General features: G+C 39.4%; 1 protein-coding gene across 4 annotated transcripts in view; it reads left to right on the top strand.

The window, feature by feature from the left end:
• Positions 1 to 21,532, top strand: part of RPAP2 (RNA polymerase II associated protein 2) — a 35,548-nt gene that overhangs the window by 191 nt on the left and 13,825 nt on the right. For 3 of the 4 annotated variants that reach the window (XM_065656298.1, XM_065656300.1, XM_065656301.1), the window contains exons 2-11: positions 847 to 892; positions 1,848 to 1,962; positions 2,902 to 3,000; positions 4,039 to 4,104; positions 5,314 to 5,402; positions 7,600 to 7,635; positions 8,475 to 9,411; positions 9,727 to 9,821; positions 10,613 to 10,693; positions 17,542 to 17,610. In XM_065656298.1, the coding sequence (XP_065512370.1) occupies positions 847 to 892; positions 1,848 to 1,962; positions 2,902 to 3,000; positions 4,039 to 4,104; positions 5,314 to 5,402; positions 7,600 to 7,635; positions 8,475 to 9,411; positions 9,727 to 9,821; positions 10,613 to 10,693; positions 17,542 to 17,610 (1,633 nt within the window). The remainder of the gene's footprint in view (positions 1 to 846; positions 893 to 1,847; positions 1,963 to 2,901; positions 3,001 to 4,038; positions 4,105 to 5,313; positions 5,403 to 7,599; positions 7,636 to 8,474; positions 9,412 to 9,726; positions 9,822 to 10,612; positions 10,694 to 17,541; positions 17,611 to 21,532) is intronic. The other variant, XM_065656299.1, reaches the window with a different exon arrangement.

Here is a 21,532-nt window from a genome sequence, read left to right as displayed (position 1 = left end):
AGCGGCGGGACGGCCGCGGGCGGCGGTGCGGGGCCGCTGCCGCGAGCTCGGCGGGCCTCGGCCGGCCCGGCTGCGTGGTTGGGGCCGGCGAGCGGCGGCGGCGGCTGGGGCCAGCGCCCCACGGCGGTCGGCTGAACGAGGCGGGGCCGAGCGCCCCGCTGTCCCCTCAGGCCGCGCCCCTGCCTTCTGCCGCCCGGCAGCCCGGCCCTTCTGAGCGGCAGGCGCGCTGCGGCCGGAGCGATCGTCCGGCTGGTCGGAAAACTGCGCCCTGGGGTTGCGAGCGTCACAGCCCGCCGCCGTGCCCGCCCTGCTGCCCCTGGCCCGAGGGAGCGGCCGCGCCAGCCCTCCGGGTGCGTGGGCGGATCAGGGCGGGCAGAGCCCTGGCTCAGTCCGCGGGGGTGCTGCGAGGCCGGCGGTCCGGCCGCGTCCGGAGCGCCGTCGGCGGTGGGCGGGGCCGGGCACAGCGGGGCCGGGCACAGCGGGGCCGGGCACAGCGGGGCCGGGCACAGCGCGGCTGCACAGCCCGTCGGGAGCCAGGGGGGGTGTGGGTGACACAAAACCATTGTCAGAATTATTTTTCCTGTAGCCTTCTGACTATGCAAAACATGAATGCGAGTACGAAGAGAGCTGGGCTTCTCTGTCTTCACACTTATAAAAAAGCATGTCTAACTAGTTGCTGAATGGTTACTAGCTTACTAAGTCGCTCTCAGCCACAAAAAGCAAGTTCCTAAGCAATTCTCTTGATTATGCTCACAGTTTAGAGGTTTTAATATTTTTCAGGTTCCGATATTTTCCACTGTTAAAAGGAAGTGCACTCATTTCTGTATTCGTATGTTTGATTTCTAGGAAATAAGCCTTCAGCTGCTCTGAAGAATGAAGATGCTGCTCAAAGGTATAATTTCTAACTAACAATATGTGACATTCATGTTGTTTTGCCTCAGTTTGAAATTGCATTCTCTGCCTCACATGTTTTTTCGCTTTCTTAGAGTGCCATGACTAACTTCAGGAGATCGCCAGCATCAACATCATGCAGGCTTGTTTGAAGTGACACTGTATAACTGCTAACAGCGTGCACATATGTGTGTTGTATAATATGCTGGAAGTTTATGACTATAACCTCCACCCTTGTGTTTCCTTACTCTGTAGTGCTTACTTTTTGCCATCTTAATTTCTTGGCATACCTGCCATTTTTCTTTATTCACTTTAAAAACCATACCTGATAGGAAAAAACCCCCACTTTCTGCCATGGACAATTACCTGAATATTTGTTTGGTTCTGTAGTAGAGCCAAACTTGCAGGTGAATAGTGTAGGCCTCTGTCGGTTAAGACAGCGGACTGACTGTACATTGACAACCTCCGTGGGAAGTGCTGTCAGATGGAGATCAGAGACACCTAGGTGGTTGCTTTCTGGGTATCTGCTGACAATGGCTACTTTGTATCCTCACATTCAGTCTTGTCCCAGACCATTTTTCTTCTCGCTCTTCACGTCTCATCCGGCTCTGATTCTTCTGGCAACACTCCATAAATTGTTTGTCCCAGGCTCTTTGTCCAGCCAGTTCTGGGTTCCCCTCTCTTGCAAGAAGAATTGGGTGACCTTGTGTAGAAGTATCACAATGCAGTGTCAGTACTTTTCCTGACTGGGGTGGAAATAAAGTAAACCAGGGTTGGAAACTCCTTTGTGGTTATTACAGAATTGCTGGTCCAGTTACTTGTTGCTTTGTTTGGCCAACATAGTGTGATGTAGAAAAATGTAAGCCACTGTATTTCAGGAAGAAGATCAAGATATGATTGGAGAATTGTTTATGGGAATATGCCCTCTGTGTCATTCAGTGTCTGTTCTGTTGCAGGAAAGCAGCTCTGGAGGCTGCTATGAGAAAGAAGATTGAATGTGAGAAAAAAGCATTGTATATTGTTGAACAGCTCCTGGAAGAGAACATAACTGAAGAGTTCCTTCTGGATTCTGTAGGTGTTGCAAGTTTTTATGCTATTTTACATCTTAGTGTTCAACTTTTTTTTTAAGTTCTTGGAACAATTTGCTGCAGTTTAAAGTAGACAAATCGTTTATTCTCTCTCTTATCAACTCTGGTGATGATTGCCTTATTTTCACAGGTTCTGCAGTGAAAACATAGCCTAGTTTTCATAGAATCATGGAAACATTTTGGTTGGAAGTGACCCTCAAGATCATTGCGTCCAATCCTTGACATAACATACTGGCACTAAACTGTGTCTCTGAGAACCTCATCTACAGGTCTTTTAAACCCCTCCAGGGATGGTGACTCCACCACCTCCCTGGGCAACCTGTTCCAGTGCTTTACAACCCTTTCCATGGAGAATTTTTTCCTAATATCCAATTTAAACCTCCCCTGGCGCAACTTGAGGCCATTTCCTCTCATCCTATCACTTGCTACTCAGGAGAAGAGGCTTCACTCTATTCCCACAGCCTTTGTTTATGCCTCTGTGGTTCTGGACTGATAGGTGAAGTATAAAAATTAGGTCTGCATCACGTCATCTGTGAATTTAGACGAAGTCTCTATAATGCTCCACAGTTTATCTGGCAGCACAGTTTTGCTAGAAAGGTATGATGATTACTCCTGTAAAGGTTGTAAATAGACTGGTAAATAGGTGTACAAAACATGTAAATAGAGGAAAACTATGAAAATAGGTGCAAATAGAGGTGAAACTCTAGGCTTTTCTATATGTAGAAAGAAGTGCCTGTGTCTTTCTTCTTTCCCTATTTACCCTTTTACCATTTTTACTGTGTAGGTTCTAAATGTTGTTTATTAAACTTTGTAAAGAACTGTTACAAAATTAGATATATTTATTTGTTTATGAGATGTTTTGAGTATAAAAAATGACGGATTTTCCAGTATCTGTTGTTGAACTATTTTCTTGTCATTTTAGGGAAAATGTATTACTCCGTCTCACTATAAAGACATAGTTGATGAACGGTCTATCATCAAACTATGTGGTTATCCTCTATGTCAAAATAAACTGGAAAATGTAAGTTGCTTTTTATTAATGCAGTTATCACAAGAATCTCTTCGTGATTTTTATTCTCTTCCATTTTCTCTTTAATTTTAAGCTTATAATATTAAACATGGATTAATATACCGTCAAGTAACGGGCCAGGCATCATGTCATTCCATTTCAGTATAGTCCTCCTGAGGTAAAAGGTAAAATTTGATCAGTTGACAGCCGTTACTTTACAACAGAATCAGTTAGCATCTGTTTTAACAGTAATAAAGATGAATGAGGTATGGCTTCACGGCCTGCCCTTACGCATGCAGAATCTCGCTAATCTTGTTCCTTCAGTGCAACCACATATCTCTATGAGAAGGATTGAAATGAAAAAATAAGACAATGCAAGGATAGTAATATGTGAAAGCATATACATATGCTCTAAAAATGTATGTTATCTGTGTCAAAATCATAGTCACACCTATTTAAGTATGGTATGTCAGAGCTTGAGCAGAACTCAGTTCAGTTAGATAACCTGTGATGTAATACCAGTTGTGATACACCTGATTATCTGAAAAAAATCTACTCAAGTACAAAAAATTTTACTGTTTTTGACTTCATATATCCCCACAGAAATTCACTTGGAAACTGTGTTATATTTTATGTAAGTTCCTGTCTGGGTTTGTGTGGGTAGTTGTGTGGGTCTCTGACAGAACAGTCTCCCATGCACATAAATAGACAGGGATTGAAGAAAGGCCTGTCTGTGACTGCCCGGCACTTTACGCATGAGTAAAGTTTCTACCGCAGTAGCTCCCTTGTTTTATGTTTAGCGCTGGCTTTCTTGTAGATCTGAAGTTGTCTTCTGCTGATAGCGAGATGTAAATGATTAAAGACAAATTGTCATTCTTAACATCTGAGAAGGTACGATATCAAAAGAATTGAGAGAAAAGGTGGTTGTAGTATGCAATTCAGTTAAAACAGAACATATTACACGTATTAAAATATGTGAATTAAGAATGAAGGTTTCTGCAAAGTCATGATGGAAGTAACAGTCTTGCTGATGAAAACATGTTGTTTTAGGTGCCAAAACAGAAGTACAGAATTTCAACAAAAACAAACAGAGTTTATGATATCACCGAAAGAAAGGTACGGTAAGAAGGCTATTTCTGAAATGTATTTAGTACTGCCTCAACCTCAGAAATGCATTTTGTAACAATATTCATATATTATCTTGATTCGGAGCCAAGATGTTTGGTTTTCAGGAAGATAATTTTCATGAACTGTTATGAAGTCTTTTGTCGATTTCAGTTTCTAGCTGCTTTCTTTGGAAGGACAAAACCCCACTTACTTTCTTTTCTAAATTTGAATGTAACATGGAAATTTTTACTTGGACAGCAGTTCGAACATGGTACAGCTGATCCGTTAAAAGACATTTGTGAAGAAGTGTTCTCTGTTTTGCTCCAGTATAGTCAGTGAGCTTTAGTAGAGTCAAAGTGCACACCCTTTTCATTCACTGAAGCTTGCAGTAGCGTAATACAAATTACATCTTATGCATTCCTTAGTGTGACTACCTTTAGGGTTCTTTTTTGAGGACTTTTCAACATAAAATCTATCTCTTCACAAAGTCTGTTTCTTTCTTTAAACATATTCATGAATAAAAGTCATCTTTGCCTGCTCACCAGATACGCAATCACCTGCAGATGCTTGGATGCTAAACTGTAGGATGTTTCTAGTTCCAGAAAAAATTTCTTGAGTGTCACTAGTATACATTCCTTTCCTCTGGTTACTACTCTGGGATACACAACATTCTGGGAGTTGCTTTCTCAAGCTACTAAGCAAGACTCCGAGAAGAAGTGGGATGTTTTACATTGTTCCCTGATGCAAATGTGCAAGTTAATTTTTCAAAGAAACTGCAAAATTTTGTGTTGTTCTGAGTATTGCAAAATATCCAAGTTATGTTGCCAACCGGACTTTTCATTTTTAAACACCCGAATTTTTTTGCATGTCTTTATGACCATCTTGTTGGGTTTGAGTTTGCTCTTTGAACACTTCTGTTGGTTTTTTTTTTAATTGTTGTTATGGAGAATCCAAAGCTGGTTTGTTTCTCAGTGTGTAATAAAAGTGCAAAAAGCAGAAAAGTGGGGAAAAAGAAGCAACTTCAAATGGTTTGTGGGGAATGGAATAGACCTATTTGATAGGTTCGGTTTGTTAGATGCATTAAAAAGCTGGTCACGGGCTTAAAAATAAATGTGAATTGGTACTTAAGTTCTACAGGCATAAAAAATGATGGCTTTTGTACCTTTTTAGGAGCATTAAATTATCTTTAGTCATATTTTCTTGCTTTCTCATTTCCAGTGCTTTTGCAGCAACTTTTGCTATAGAGCATCTAAATATTTTGAAGCTCAAATTTCCAGAAGTCCAGTGTGGATGCGAGAAGATGATAAGTAAGTATCATCTTATACATTCAATGCTAATTAAGTAGCCACAGCGCATCAAAATGATTAGGCCGAAGCAAAATTAACATGTTAGCTTAGCATGGTGCTTATTTTGAAAGTATTGTTGCCATATTGATCACAATACTACTCATGACTACTCAGCAGACATGACCATGTTTAGAGGGCAAACTAAGGCAACTCCTACTAACTTTAAAATGTAATTAATAGCATTGGATTTTTACAAACCAGATAATGTACAGGATGAATTAATCTTATTCTGTTACAAGAGATTTTCTAATTTTAGCAGAGCACTTGGCACTGGTCTTAAGGTTAGACTGTGAATACTTGTACCTGAAAGCAGACTATAACATGAAGAGGTTCTTTAACCTGTCTAAATTCTAGATTGCCCATTTCCTGCTCTTGCTGCAATACACATTTTGGAACAGTGTGATGCAGTCCATGTTCCTAGCTTAGGAAACACAGGCTTGTAAATAATGACATGAGCCAATGGGTGTCACTGTTTTACAATAAATACTTGCCTCGAGAATGTTCAGCTGAATGTGTTCAGCTTTTGTTCTCCAAGAGAGACTACTTTTTGTAGTCTCCTGGTTTTCAACAAAAGAAACTAGATTAAATGATCTTTGAGAGCTTGGTTTCACCATTCAGATCAGTCCTGTGAAATGCCTGATCAATGAGAGAAGAGGTTTAGAGCAGCCTGATCTGAGGGATTCTAATAAGTGAAACTAGTCTCTTAATTAACTGTTAAAGTAAGCTTACCAGTATTTTTGTGCTCTTGTTTTGCTGTCTTTAGATTAAGTATTTCTAAAATCTCCCTTTATTCTCAACATGGAAAGTGTGTAGTTCTTGTCTGCCTGACGTAGTTCATTATGTATGCCGTGTGATGGGGGAGAGGTGGTATTTTCAAAAAACAAGCAAACAAAACCTCAGAAAGTTCATGGCTAGGTATATCTGTTTGCACAACCACATACCTGTGCACGCACTGATACACGTTTACACGTTAGGATATCTGAAATTCTTTTGACAGAAAAGACTACAACCTCCACTTGAAACTCTGAAGAGGAGTTCTACAGAGTTAATACTTTAAATCATTGTGTGTTAATCACCGTTAGTTTCCAAACTCAAATCATTCGTAGGAATGGTGCGGCTTTCACTTTTTTAAACCTGTGGTAGTTTTTGTAAAATGTCAGAGAGGTGTTAGTGCATTGGCTTGTATTTAGTCCATGCTTAAAAGGTTTTCTTCTGTGCACAGGACAAGTGGGTGAGGATTTCAACATTTAGTGTTGGATAAAATGAACAGCACTGGGATGCTGCCCCATAACTGAATTAAAGCAGTTTAACTGCAAGTAGAGCTTTGGAAAGAAACATGTCGGAGTTTGAGTTACAGTTCTTAGAGTTTCTGGAAAGCTTTCAACTCCATTTTCTTAAAGACGTATAACTTGGTAGCCTAATTTTTAACGAAGTAATATTTTAATTAAGTGAAGATATCCGGAATATTCTTTTTTTTGCATTAATTTGGAGCATTTTCCTATAAATGGCCCAGGATTGTTTTTACTGTAGGAACTTTGGATGTGTGAGGATCTTGGCACGTTTACTTTGTTGAAGAGTAGACTAAAGGGTGAACTGAAAGCAGTCCACAAATACTTGAAAAAAGTTACAAAGATTACAGAACCAAACTAATCTTGGTTGATGGCAGAAAACATAACAAGTTGTGATGGCCACAAGTTATCACATGAATGGTTCAGGTTGGACACTGGGGAAAAAAAAACCATTAAGGTTATGGTGGAACGAAACAGGATGTTTTAAAATCTCCATCTTTGGAGGTTTTCAAGATTTAAACTTCATGAATTCATGGCTGACCTAATCTAGTGGTGGTGACAATTGCATTACAAGCAGAAGGTCAGACTGGAGACTTCCAGAGGTCCTTTCTGACTCACATTTGTGTGACTTGCTGATCCTGTTCAGTGTTGTTCAATGTAACAGCATCATGCTGCAGGCACATGAGTCACGCTCTGTGAACATGTACGTATAAACCTGCCCTTGCTAACCCTGCTTTCAACAGAGGGTGTGGGACTAGAAGACCCTCAGATGTCCTTTGCAACCTCAATTATGCATGTTATGTATTAATGTGTATTTCAAGAACATTGATTTAGCAGTAAAAACGTCATTCTGTGTCTTCTTTTTGCAGACCACCAGACATAGAGCTGCTGAAGGAGGGACAGAGGTACACTGAACATTCTTTTGTTGTTATATGCACTCATCATATCAGGTTAAAGGGGAATCTTTGATTTCCGGAGTTATAGAAAAGGCCTTATTAGAACCTACACAAAGGATTATTTGTCTTGTTTAGTTTTTTCCTTCATGAATCTAAAACAGCGTGTTTGATCTGCATGATTTAGTGTACAGCTGCTCTTGGTCTGTCTCTTAATTGAGCCTGTTGAAATCTGAAACAAATATACTGTTTGCACTTGGCATATTTTATGCCATCTATTCTTTCTAAAGAAAATGGTAACAATTATATGTGATGAAAGCTTCTCTACTTAATCTAAAACATCTATATCAGCTAAAATAAAATCATGCTACTCTGTCATCATTCTGTACCTTGCTGTGTATTGTGACTTTTTGTTTGTTTTCTCTTGCAACACATGGCCATTAGGTGGCAAACTTACCTATGCTAAAAACAGCTCTGCTGTCCTCCTAATTTTAGGGTACTGTATTCCTATATATGTTAAGATGCCTACCTTCATTTTAAAATGGTACTATTCACCATGCTGAGTCTGGCATTATTCTGTTGTTTTCAATAAGATCTTGCCTACTATTCTTTGCTAACTGCCCATAAGCAACTGAGAACTCACTTCCCTACATAGTGTCTATACTTGTCATCTTGATTGCAGAACGTTACAACTCTTGGAATTCAAGAATTCTTTTAGAAGATTCTTAAAGCAAAAAAAGTATACTTCTAGTATAAGGGAAAATGCTTTATCTTTCTTATATGAGAATGAAAAGCTATTACAGTTAACACCCATTTCTTATTTCATGGATGGCTTGTGTTTTCTGTTACAGTGGACAGTCTGGAGAAGAGGTGAAACTACGTGACGAAGTAATTAAAGCATCTGACATCGAAAATCCTTGGATATCTTCAAGTCCATGTGAGACTGTTTCTCATGACACAGCCAGTGACAGCAGTAGTGATACTGAACAAGAATTTGTTTCTTCCGTCCTACCAGGAAGTCAGTCAAGTTCAGCCAGTTTTGCACAGCAGTTGCACAGAAGCAGCATCCTCAAAAAGAAGCACGGCCAAAACATTTATTCCAGCCCTAAAACTGAAGACTCAGATGTGGTAGAAGCCACTGAACAACTATCTAATTGTAAATTAGATGCTCAGGAGGAAATGCGTGCTTGCTCTGTTCGTAATAAAATAACTCCAATGCCTTCAAAAAATACTACTCTGGGGAAATCAAGTCCTTCAGAAAACTATGAAAATACCTGTGGTTCACAGATAGTTTTTCTAGGTGTGAGCAAAAGAGGGGCAGAACATCTTAAAAGAACACTAGCTAACTCTGAAGAGCATAAAAAACCTGAACTGAGGGATCCGATTAATTCCAAAGGCAGTTTATTAGAAGTGCTTAAGCGAACACTTGTGGAATGGAGAACTGAGGAAACTTTAAAATTTCTCTATGGCCCAAACTATACGTCTTTGTGTTCATCAGAGCGTGTATCATCTGCCAACCAAGAGGAGGAAGAACTTGATGAGGATGACTTAGATACAGCTGATGATCTTAACACTGTTTCTACAGGGGAGTCTGAAAACAGTTTGAACTATTCTTTACCTTTCACAAGCCCAGGTGGAATAGTTAAGCCTGTGCCTAGCTACAAAAAGTTAAAAGAAGAAACAGAGTTTCTAGAACTCCGAGTAAGAGAGTTCTATAAAGGAAAGTGCGTCTTGGCTGAAGAGACGGTGACACATGCACAAGCAGAGGAACATCCAAGCAAAGACAAAGTAAGTGTCCAGAGGAAGAGTGTGGGGGCTGTACGAAGCCTGCCTTCAGAGAATTGGAACCAGCTCTTTGTTTCTGTCTCCCCAAGTGGATAAGTGTCTAGCATAGAGAAGGGGAAAAGCAGATTAGCTGCACACTGTATGTTGGGTCAGATTAAGCAAGCTTCTGTCCATTATGTAATTACCGGTTGGTTTTTGTTTTCTATTCAGAGATAAGAGTTTTCTTATGTTAAAACATTTAGTGATAAGCTGTGACTATTTTGATGCATCGACTTTAAATACTAGGCTATAGCTGTTGAAGTTTTTTGTCTAATCTAGGATGATCAACAGGAAGATCTCACCTTCCCACTTGTCGATTCAAGTGCACAAATGCAGATTAGAAAGAGAATCGTCCTTGAAAAACTGAGAAAAGCGTAAGTATCCTTAACTTTGGTAAATGTCTAGCTGAAGTTGGTGCTCATTCATCATCGTTAAGTAACAAACACTGTGCAAGGACATTCTCGCTTTTCCTAGGTGGCCTTAGCCTTAACTTAAACACATTATTTCCCTAAAAAACTTACTTATGTCTGAGACAGCCATCCGTGGTACAGTTGCAGATGTCAGTTTGCACAGCCTGCTGAGGTAATGTCAGAATCTCACTCCTAAGCTGTTCTCTGGAAGTAACCTGTCCCTGCTTACAAGCATTGGAGCTTGGAATTGACAGCATTCTGCTCTTCAGTAGTTGACAGAAGTCAACACAATTGTGCCAGTGCAATGAAAATTTCTGTGGTTTTTGGATCTAAATGTCGGTATAACATATGGAGCTTAAAATGAGAATATGTACTTCAAAAAAAGAAATTCCACAGCAAGCACTTTATTTATCATTTTTCTTTTCTTCAGTTATCTGGAGATAATCTAAACTACTTAGATTCTTGTAAGTTGTTTAAAAGCAGATTCTGATGGACATAAAATATGAAATATTTAAATAGTTGTATGTACCAAGTGCTCAAGTCTAAACTGAAAAACTTGAAATTGATTGGGAGGAATGCAAATATTTGTCCTGTACATTAAGCGTACTGTTACTGGTAAACAGGCCTGATCTGCTGCACAAAAGTAAATCTCTTTCTCTTTTTATTAACTCTCATGAGCTTTGGTGGAAGTCCTACTTGAGAAGAAATGTGAAGGAGAGGAAAATGTTTATTGACCAGGGTCTTTTGCCTTCCAGATTACCTGCAGTTTTGGGCCCTCTTCAGATTACTCCAGGTGATGTTTACACAGAGCTAAAAAATCTTGTCAAAACTTTCCGGTGAGTACTTGTCTTTATTTAGAGATTCTTCTTGATTGATTAATTAAACATGCTGTTGAACGATTCGTGATTTGGGCACAGAGAGGGCCCTGTTGCAGATTGGCCCTTTTCTAGCTGTGTGTTCATGTAGGTAATGCCACACTCCCTGTGGACTAACAACAAGTCAGCCCTTCCCCTGCTCCTGACAGTGGCTGGGTCACCAGGAGTATTTGTAGATTTTTAAAAACTAGGCCAGCAGTCCCTGGAGGATGATGGTGAGTCTTTTAAAGGTTCTGCTACCTCGTCACCTCCTATTAAGTGTGAGTTTCTGAGATCTGTTGCCTTCTTTTGCTCTGGCTCCCTGCAGCTGGCCTAAATGGTTTTAATGTGATTAATAATTGTTACCACTGGCTTCTTAGAGCCAGGAAGAAGGTCCAGTTTGACCTGTCTTGTTCCTGATTTCAAGGGGAAGTAGATCTAGTGGGCACTTCATCACCACAGATGAAACTTGTGCTTCAGTCAGAACAACTAAAGACAGTATTTGGAAACCCTGGGATAAAGAAGGAGGGAAAACAGAATGATGGTGACTTCCCCGAATATCTTAAGGTTTTCTTTGGGACACAACTTTCATAATTTGAACCTAGATTATGTGAAATGTTGGCTTTGGTGAATAGAAACCCAGCTCTACCTGATTACTTACAATTTATCAGACACTTGTAAGGATGCCACGAAAACACAGATCTCTACATGCAGGATTCCTTGCTATTGAAAATATTCTTTTTCTTTCTGATGACTCTGTGTGTGATCTCTTTTATTAAAAAGAATTGTTAGTGTTTGAACTTGATTCTATAATTTCAGTCTTTTAAGTTGTGATTAACCTTTTATTTTAACAACACTGAAACCAGGGAAGATGTTTTTTGTTATATTAGAGCAGCATGTATATACTGTGTATATACCTACTATTTTAATAAGATCTTTGTGTCTTAAACCAGTTTTGTTGCTCTGCAGTCTAAATGGTTAATAGTCACTTTAGCTTATCGATTGATAGAACTGGAAAAACCTACATTTGATGTTTTCTACCTACTTTTGTGTGATTGATTAATAAGTAGTCCTGGAGGTTCTCAAAAGCGGAGCTTCTATTTTAAATCATTTTTGCTATTCAAAGACAATGTGACCTGAATATGAAGTTTTAAAAGTGGTTTATAGCAAAGGAGCCTTGAAGCCAAAATGGATGTCTAAAAATGTATATGTATATGTATGTATATACACACCTGTTGATTTAGAGAATGGAACCAAATTTGGACTTTGATTCCAATACCTTGCTTTTACGGCAATAATTTATCTTATTTTAAAAGTCTCCCCTGCTCTGTTTAGTGTCCCTCGGATAACACCTCGTGAGTTTGTTTTTAAGTCTTTTTTTTTTTTTTTAGGAAGTAAGTTGAAGGTAATGGTAGGAAGTTCTTGGGGCTCTCTTACTGTGAAGGTTCCAGATAAATTGCTTAGAAAATCAGCACTTTGGGCAGGGGATGGTTGAAGACTACTGTGAGCACTACACAAGAATTTGTAAGTGCCCGTATAAATATATATATATCTATATATATCTCAAAATAAATTGAGTTTTATTGTCACTAATAGTAAAATACTACAAAAATACAGTAAATAGGGAAGCAATAAAAACCTTTGGGCCCTTTCTCCTTCTTGCATTTCTGATATGGAAGGGTCTGTTGATACACAAAAGCTAGTTCATGGATGTTAAGATAAAAGCATAGGTTTGTATCTCCAGTTCTGTTTGGAGGTTTAGATTTACTCAATATGAGTGGTGTCTCTGATTTTCTTAGGTTGAATGCTTTGTCAGGTGGACCTGGGATAAGTTTTAAGTGGTAGTTATGTTTGCAGAGTATAAAAATTATTTAAATGTTACTCTCATTGTTAATGTGGTTCAAATGCTTAATGACTATGGAGGGAGCACTGACAAATGCTAGTGATCTTTCCTGCTTTTTGTTCTGGAAATATTTCAGGCTGAAGAACTTGCCAAAGAGGGTAGGAGATAAAACACATGGCTGTAGTAGAGCTTAGCTGAAGAAGGGTAAAAGAGCATGTGGCGAACTAAGCAACAACGATTTTCAGCTCCATTGGTTTTTAAAGGAACACTTGCAGTTCAGCCTCCTTTGGGCAGCATTTTAGTCAATCACCACTGCTGGGAAATGCACTACAGGGATCTCAAGAGACATTTTAGAATGGTTAGAGCTCTTCCCAAACAAAGTCCCTCAGTGTCTGTAAGCTTTTGTTACGAAAACTGAGATGTCAAATAACTCTCCAGAGTGTGTAAGGGCACTTTGTTAAAAGATCAAGAGAAAATTAGCTATTTATATATAAATTGAGGCTAAATGACTATGGTAGTGAATGTGTGGTTGGGTTTTTTTTAGTATAATATTTCATATTGAAAATAGAATTTCATCTGTGTCCTATGGTTACCAGTATTTTAATTCCTTTTATGGAGCTTTGTTGTTGACATTGGACTCTGTCAATAAGTATGATACAGTTGTTTCCTAAAGATGTGTTCAAGGCTTTTTATTACAGCTTTGTCTTATCTCGTTTCCAAGACAATATTTTAGCTTTTAAATATGTATTGTGAGTGTATGTTACCTAGCATATACACTCACTAATAGACTTTACCTGTTACCCTTGTTAAGTGGAACTTTAGGTTCGGGGTTTCAAGTCGATCAGCAACACTTTGTCATAGACAAGGTTCTCTATGAAATGTGAAAATACCTGAATGTTAATGACTTTTCTCAAGTAAATGGGTTTCTCTTGAAGAGAGCCTAAAGTACAGTAGTAGCTCATTTTTGCTGGTTGTCATCAGACTACATTATACTACAGTACATAAATATGTTACTCTTTTCCAGGGCATAGAGGAGCTCTTCCATAGTTAAATTGGTCTAGTTGAAACCTAAAGAAAAACAATCTATGCTTTAGTATTTGCCTGTTCTGATCTGGGTTAATTAAACTTCCCTCATCTTAGTGCGAGTTGTGGGAAAATTACAGATAGCCGAGGTCCCCTAAAGTCACAACTTCATGTCCTAAGCCCGTGAAGTCGCCTTGCTGCCTCACAGAATAAGCAAACAGCCAAACTAACAGGTCAGATTCTTGAACTGAAGTTACAGATGCCTACGCCTGGTTATCTGCATGTGTGAACAAAAAGGCTGCTTCGTTTGCAAAGATGCTGATGACTTCACTTTGCAACAAAGGTAAATTAGAGAAAAATAGAAAGAGAGAAAGAAAATCTCCATTTGGGACACTTCTGGTTTTTTTCTTTTTATCCCAGTGTAAGAATATGGACATACTGGGTAAAACTGAAAGACAGCAAGCATGGACCTGTTCAGAGGAACATTTTTTCACCAAATGTACGTTTAGTACCAGTAACTCACTGTTACTAGCTATTAGTTAAATTCATAGTAACATGTTAAAAATTGAGCTCATAGATTCATAGATGACAAGTATATTCTCATTGTAAGGATAAAGAAACTTCTAGAAAAGGAAATAACCCTCAAGACTATAATTTATAAATAGGTACAAAGAAAAATATACTTTAAAAAGATGGGGTTTTATTAACCAGTTACTTTTTCTTGCATCTTGTTCATAACACCTGATGCTAGGGGCCTGTTAGGGGATAACTATTTAGCGTAACAATTCAGGTGTCCATCTGCCATTCCCCATTGGACAGTGTTTCTGTTATCAAATTGTTTCCTAGAAATCCCCAGAAATGTAATCCTGCTGAGGAAAGGCTGGTGACCTCCTGCATTGCTACGTTTCTTTCCTATATCTTCAAGTTTGTTGTGGTCCCGCTTCAAGTTCTTGCACAAGGGACTTAGGGATGTGCAGGCACTGTTTACAAATCAGGCCATCATTTGCTAATGGAGTTCTGCTAGGAAAATTTGCATCTGACGTTCATTAAATGGGAAGACAACTAAAGGAAAATAAGTAGAACCAAGTGTGTACGCTCTTTTTCTGTCATTTTTGGGTTTACTTTTTTATTTACTGGTTGCTTTAATCTTAGACTCCCCTGTATTCCTACAAGTTCCATATTGGAGTTCACTTTCTTTGCAGGCTGGGCACTAGTTAGTTATTGAGAGGTCATTTGGGATGGAATTTTTATGCATCTTGCTCTTTACTCCTTTATGCTGTCAGCTTCTGCCACTGGGACCCATCTGCTCAGTCCAAGCTCCTTTCTAGAGCATTAAAACTGCTGCCCAGGTCCTGCTGGCTGCTGGCAGCAGTCAAGTCCAGCTGCGGTGCCTCGTGCTGGGGTGAAGCACACCACCCACAAACCAGCAACCAAGCAACCCCCACAGCTGTTTGGGATCATCCAACCTTCTTGGCTTTCCTATCCTGCCCTACAGAGGCCAACAAAGTAGAGACATCCTGTTTTGAAAAGTTGCATGTTGTTTTCTCTGTTTGGGTAGGTGAGGGAGAACTTAGCCAAACTCTTTAACGGAAAATATTTACTGCAAAACTCAAATCACGTACACAAAGTTTTGTAGAGTTTTAACATTTCCACCTTATACATTCATGACAGAAGTCTGCTGACCTCTCTTTCGTGAATTGTTCTGAAGTACCAGTTTTGGCTAGAGGCAAGACAAAGAATTAGTGACCCGTTTTTCCAGAGGACTTGCACTTCACTGTTTCTGAAAGCTTTGCTCTTCAGAGGCCTTGGTGTTGACACACAGCTTGTTTTTGAAAGTGATTGTCCTTCCACTGCTCCTTATTATTTAAGGCTTCACACCTGTAGGTTGCTAGCTTTAGTCTGATCAGCCTGAAATGCTTGGGGTTTTTTTCAGCTGCACAAGCGCTTTAGGCCAGGTGTTGTGTGGAAAGGTGACTCGCTGTGGAAGCCTGCCTGGACTGTTCACCCGGGCACAGCCAGCGGTTCAGCAGCAGATCCATACTGTGTATCCTGCTGGTTAGCTGTGTCTTTTCACTGCCTCCTTCAAAAAGAGCATATTGATGGCAATGACTAGTGTTCAGACCTTGCCAATCAATACTAACATTGAATAAGAGTTAATTGACACAAATAACTGCATCTCTCAGTTTGTGTACAAGAGTGACACCTTCCTGTGCTCTAATCAATAATAACTCCTTGTAGAGCATTGAAATAAAGCTGCTTTCTCTATTTGACAGACTTTTCCCAGGAGGCCTGGAGCTGTCTCTTCCATTGTGTCTCAGCACAGCAGATTAACTGGAAGGTTTTATTTGAGTTGCTTGTCAAGATGATTCCATCAGGCATTTCTTGGTAGTGTTTGTCACTGTCATCAGTATTGAGTCAAGCCGTTCAGCCTTTGTTTTGTCTCTTGTTTTATAGCCAGAAAAATGTGACAGTTTACCAGGTACAAGCTTTGTTGCCAGCTAACGCCATTAGCTATCTCAAATAGTAACTGGGAAGCACGCATCTTTGAATAATAAAAATAATCTTTATTTGATGGAACTACTAGTTCTATTTTGATGTGACAATTCCTGTACACGTAGTACAAAACATTGCTTTTCCTTTCATCATTTAACAAAACTCAGGCTGTTGAGACACTATTTGAATAATCATTGCTTCGAAATTTTATTTTTATTGGAAGACTTGGAGATTTGAGGAGAAAAATGATCCTATAAAATGTCTTATTCATAACTGTATTGTTTATCACCATTTTGAATGTAATTTGGGGGAATTAGTTAACCATTTTAATTTTGACAATGGCAAGTACAAATACTTCTATTTTTCCACTTTTCAACAGTTTTTTTGGGTAGCTACATACTTGCCCAAAGAAATTAAAAATTTAAAAAAAAAAATCTGGGGAAGAAAACCCTGGATTTTAATTTGTTGGCAAGTATTTCATTGTAAGCAACCTCCCGTCCTCACCAATGCCTGTAGAAACAGGTATGAATGACAGGGTAGCTTCATTCTGGATTTCAATTTATACAAGGCTGCATAGAAGAGAAGCTGAGAGCAAGAAGGACACAAATATGGGGAGGCACTCTCCCCTCATTATTTCTGTTGGATGGTACCATCTGCCTGAATAAAATCAATTCTGCTGCCTTTTAGGTGCCCACATAGCCACATTTTCATTTTTAGCGGTGACTTTTCCATGAAATTTCTCGTTGTGTAGCATGGGTCATGCCTAAGTTCAGCCATAGCAATTCACACGTGAATTGTTTTAAGTCAGCTTAACATTTGACTTAAAGCCGATCTGTCTTACTACAAAATTCAGCCAGGTGGGTCAGCAGGTATAAAATGCAGCAGCACTTTTGTTGAGCTCGCCTGTGTTTTTTCATTCACACCTCATTTTCTTGCTCTTGTACCTGCAGTGCTTCTCATTGCGCAAGTTAGAATTCTGGGTTTCCATTTAAAAACAGGAATCATCAGAGGATTGTCTCCAGTGTCTTATAAAATCCAGTCTGTTTCCGCAACATTAGCTTTTACAGCAAATCTGGATCTGAAGCCAACGGGGGGAAACTAAGTGCAGGAAGGCCCAGCTTTTCAGAAATGTGTGTGCAGTTCTGAGAGTTTCCCGGTGGGTATGAGCGAGAGCTGAGCCCTCACTGCAGCCAGGACTATTTGTGAGCTAATTCAGAGGATTAGCTTCTGTTCGGTCTTCCCCATCCCGCTTTCATATAGAAAAAAGAGACATTTTGGGAATTCTGCAATTTTTCTGTTACAGGATGAGAGAGAAGCCTGAAAGTTGGTCATTTGCTCGATGCAGGTGTAACTGCTACATTGTAACTCAGTGTATTAAGTCTCTAAGTGGTAGACTTAAATCAAAATTCAGTTAAAAGCTGTTTACTTTCACTTTGAAATGTTCTGATTTTATTTTTAAATTATTTTTCAGGTTAACAAACAGAAATATTATTCACAAAATGCCTGAATGGACTCTAATTGCTATCGTTTTGTTATCTGTGTAAGTACCCTTTAATGTAAAATATTCTCATACACAACTGTCCCAATAGGCTAGTTAAGGCAAGATTTAATTTTCAGATAAAAGGAGGGAAGGATTTCTTTAGATTAACTGGCAAATCAGCAAATTATTTTTTCATGCAAATGAACTAAATTCTTTTGACAAAACAGGATTGTCCCGCTTGCAAAAACATGTTAACAGTGCAGAAACTTAATGTTATGTTAAAAAAAGAAAGGTTAAGCTTTAGGCATTTGTAAAGAGGGCTGGTGGGCTGAAGGAAGAGTATACTTCACTTTCTTCCATTTGCTGCTGACAGACATTCTCCTGTCTGACAGAAAGACAGAATGATGTGTATTGTATTACTTGGATTTGGCATAACTGTTACGTTTTTCATTTCTCATTTTACTTCTAATTTCTTGAAAGAGTTCGCTTTCATGATTAAAGCAAAATTATTTCAATAAAGATACAGTGTGCTTCTAAATATGTTTGTTTGACTATTCTAGCACACTTTTTTGAGAGGGGAAAGCTTTTTTAGCAACTCCCAAATTTCTGAGAGGAATACTGGGGCCCAGTATTTTATTTTTTTATGAGGATTAGATTTACTGCTTAAGATTATGCTAGTACAGTGCCTATAGTCCTTCTTAGCTTTGTTGTGCTTACTGTAGAATTAAATTCTTTCCAAGGGTTTTCCTAATAGGAAGCCTGATTTTATTATAGTGTCTTTCAGTAAACTTCTGTGCTGAGGCATGATCTATAAAAGCTGTAGTCATATGCATCAAGTAACTTCCTCAGTTTCTGTTTTCCGAATTCATGTACGTTTCTGAAGTTTAAGACACAAACTTTGCAGTGTGTAAAACAGACAGTTCTCTCACAAATTCGTATTAAACATTTAACATTAGTTCACCTTTTAAGAAATCACTGGTGGTTTCACACAGTGGCAGGCCCTGCCTTTCAGCAGGGTTAAACCATCAAGCAACCTTTTACGTCTTTCAGCTTGAATTACAAGATTGCAAAAATCTTATTCCAGAGACTGTTTATTACCGCGCTGCTGCTGCTTTTGGGTTTCCTGGGTCACTGGAGCCTGCAGGACAGAGAAGTGCTTGTACAGACATTCGCAGGTCAAGAAGCGTTGTGGGCCAACCTCAGCGCAGCCCGGCACTGCACTTTCTTTCTTGATCTTGCTGCAGCCTGACACATTGTTCTGGCTCTGCTGTCCCAAGGAGGACGGTACCAGCAGGCATTAGAGTAGGCTTCAGCGAGCCTTACATCTGTGTCACCCAGCCAGATACCGCTCAAATGATTCATTAAATCAGAACACAGAAAGTAACTTTACTTGAATGCCTTGGCATAAATTTTTTATCAACTATAAGAACAAATCTTTTGTCATTTTTACTATATATTCTTATGGTTGAATTGGTAATTTGTGAAACAGATCTTATGAATTTTTCAAGTAGTTTCTGTACATTTAAGGAAGTCATGACTCTTTTGATCAGAAGTTAATGTCGCTGGTCTCTACACATATTATGAGCTCGAAATGTTTACATACCTAATGATTGTTTTACAGTTGCTTTAAAATGTTATACAAGCAGCAGGCAGTCTTGATAGCAATCAGTAGAAGCAGAGAACCAAGTCCTTTTTTACTTTTGCTTTCTAAGGGTCCATCCCGAAACAAATGAATTGTATTTGAACCTAAAATAGAGTAGATTTTATTTTTAATATTATTCTGGGGAAATGAAACTCCTGTTGATTTCAGCTTATTAAAAAGTTCTTGCAGGCTCATGGTCTTCAACTTCTCTTGGCTCACTGTTAGGAGGGGATGTGGAAGAATGTAGATAGGGTAGAATGAGTGTTAAGATTGCTCTAAGAAGATGATGAGTGTTGCATAATTTCTGCAAAGATTAAAACAGAACATTTAATTATTTGGGAATTCTAATGAAACTTGAATATTTAGTGGAAGCCAAAGCATGCAGGGAAAGGCTACTGAGGACCTCAGTGACCCATTGCAGACAGGTCCTCACCTTGTGGCTCTTTCTCACCTCCTGCAGTCCACCAAAGAATCTGTCGTCTCTTACTAATAGTGCTTGTAAAAATAATGACACTCTATTAAAGTCTTCTCTGGCTTCCCCTTAGCTATACTGAGAGCCGGCGCTTGTTGCATCCCACGTAATTTCATTTAGATCAGAGTTGTATGGGGCCTGAGTCAGAGTGGCTCTTTGCTGGCTTCTGTCCCTGCAAGAGGAGAACCCGTTCCGAGTGTGTGCTCCCAGGCACAGCGTGCTCATCTCACCCCTCACACTGAAGGAGCAGAAGCAACACCCTGGCAGAGGATAATGCTGCCTCTTTCCAGGAGGATGAAAGACCATATTACAGGGACCCTGTGGGGCAGGAGGTGTAAGAATGGAGACTACAGAAGTCAGAGTGAGCGTGGGATTTCAGGGTATACCTCAAAAGAAACTACTAAGACCTCAAGTATTTTTTGTTTGGAGGGAGGCAGGGTTGTTTTGTTTAAAGTAGCAACTGTTGGACTTCGCTTGCACCCCATTTTGTGCACCGATATTGTGGCTCACCACTTCCTTCTCGTACATGGCCAGCCTGTGCTGGGGACTCGGCCTGTGCTTCATTTCACAGTGTGCTGTCAGAGTGCCCCCACCCTTTCTGTGATACAGTATTGCACAGAATAACTATTATCATTACTGCTGTTTTGAATTCAAGCGTCATCACTGCTTAATACTTTGTGTTACGTTATGATAATGCTACCCTCTCTTGGTTGGAGAGTGCCTAGTGACTCTTCGTAGGATACAGCATGTTGGATAGTCATAACACCTAATTTTGGTGCTTAAATTAGACCTAGGCTCTCTTTATAGTGTGCTGGTCCTCAAGAAGCTATTAAAAGTACTTACGTGCCCTTCAGTCTGTGGACTATTAAAGAAACCTGGGCTTCTTATTCATTGCTGTGAAATGACGTGCCAGAAACTAGACAGTGTAACTTGTCTTTCTCAAAGTATAAAATGTGGCAAGATCACAACAGCGGAGCATTTCATGTTCCTTAGTGAACAGCTGGATTTATTCAATCAAATTATTGTATAAAATCTGAACCGCCAGTCTCAGCCTTTATTGAAAATCTAGCCTGAGGCACTCCTGTCTTTAGGACCAGCACATTCAGCAATGCTGTATTGACCTTCTTAGAGTACACTCTGACAGCGAGAGAATTATGTTCAAATAATTGCATTCATGTCTATCATGGAGTGGGTGACTCTTTAAAATATTCTGTAGAACAAATTTCTTGGTTGGTTTGTTTGTTTGTTTTGTCACGTGTAGCAATTTTGGCCGTGGTATATTTCTGTGTCTTCCTGTTGCAATGTTCGGTACATTGAGCAGAATTTTTTGTTCTAGTAACAGCTGCTTTATAACACACTGTAAGCTAGAATATGGAAGTTGCATCTTTTGCTCCCAAAGAACTTTGCAAGATATCAAATGAAGCAGATAAACAGATACAAATAAGAAAGAACGGAGAAAGCAGTGGGAAGATTGGTTGCTATACAAGCATGGGCACTTGCTGTTTTTAGTGTATACCCCTGGCACAGTCTAATGGAAAGCTTTCAAGATATTTTCAGGAAATGTCTGCTTTCATCTGACTTATCTGAGCTGGCTGGTTCCAGTGAACTGTGGTCAGCTTCATCTACAAAGCCTGTGCAAGAGGTTCCCCCACTAAAAGCTTTGAAGCATTTCAAAATGTTCTGGGATTAGTTTATAAGCTTTCGGTGCAGTATTTAAACAAACTCAAGATGACCATGATCACTAAACAAAAGCCATCATTATATGTGTGCAGCCACTTTAGATAAATGTGTCATGTGGAGATGTACTCTAGAGGTTTACTCTCTTGGAGATAACGGTTCAGGAACTGGAGAATCTTGGGTTCAAGTAT

The sequence above is a fragment of the Caloenas nicobarica genome, chromosome Z (assembly GCF_036013445.1).
Source record: "Caloenas nicobarica isolate bCalNic1 chromosome Z, bCalNic1.hap1, whole genome shotgun sequence".
In the NCBI taxonomy this organism is placed as follows: Eukaryota; Metazoa; Chordata; class Aves; order Columbiformes; family Columbidae; genus Caloenas; species Caloenas nicobarica.
This window is presented reverse-complemented; position numbering and strand designations above follow the sequence as displayed.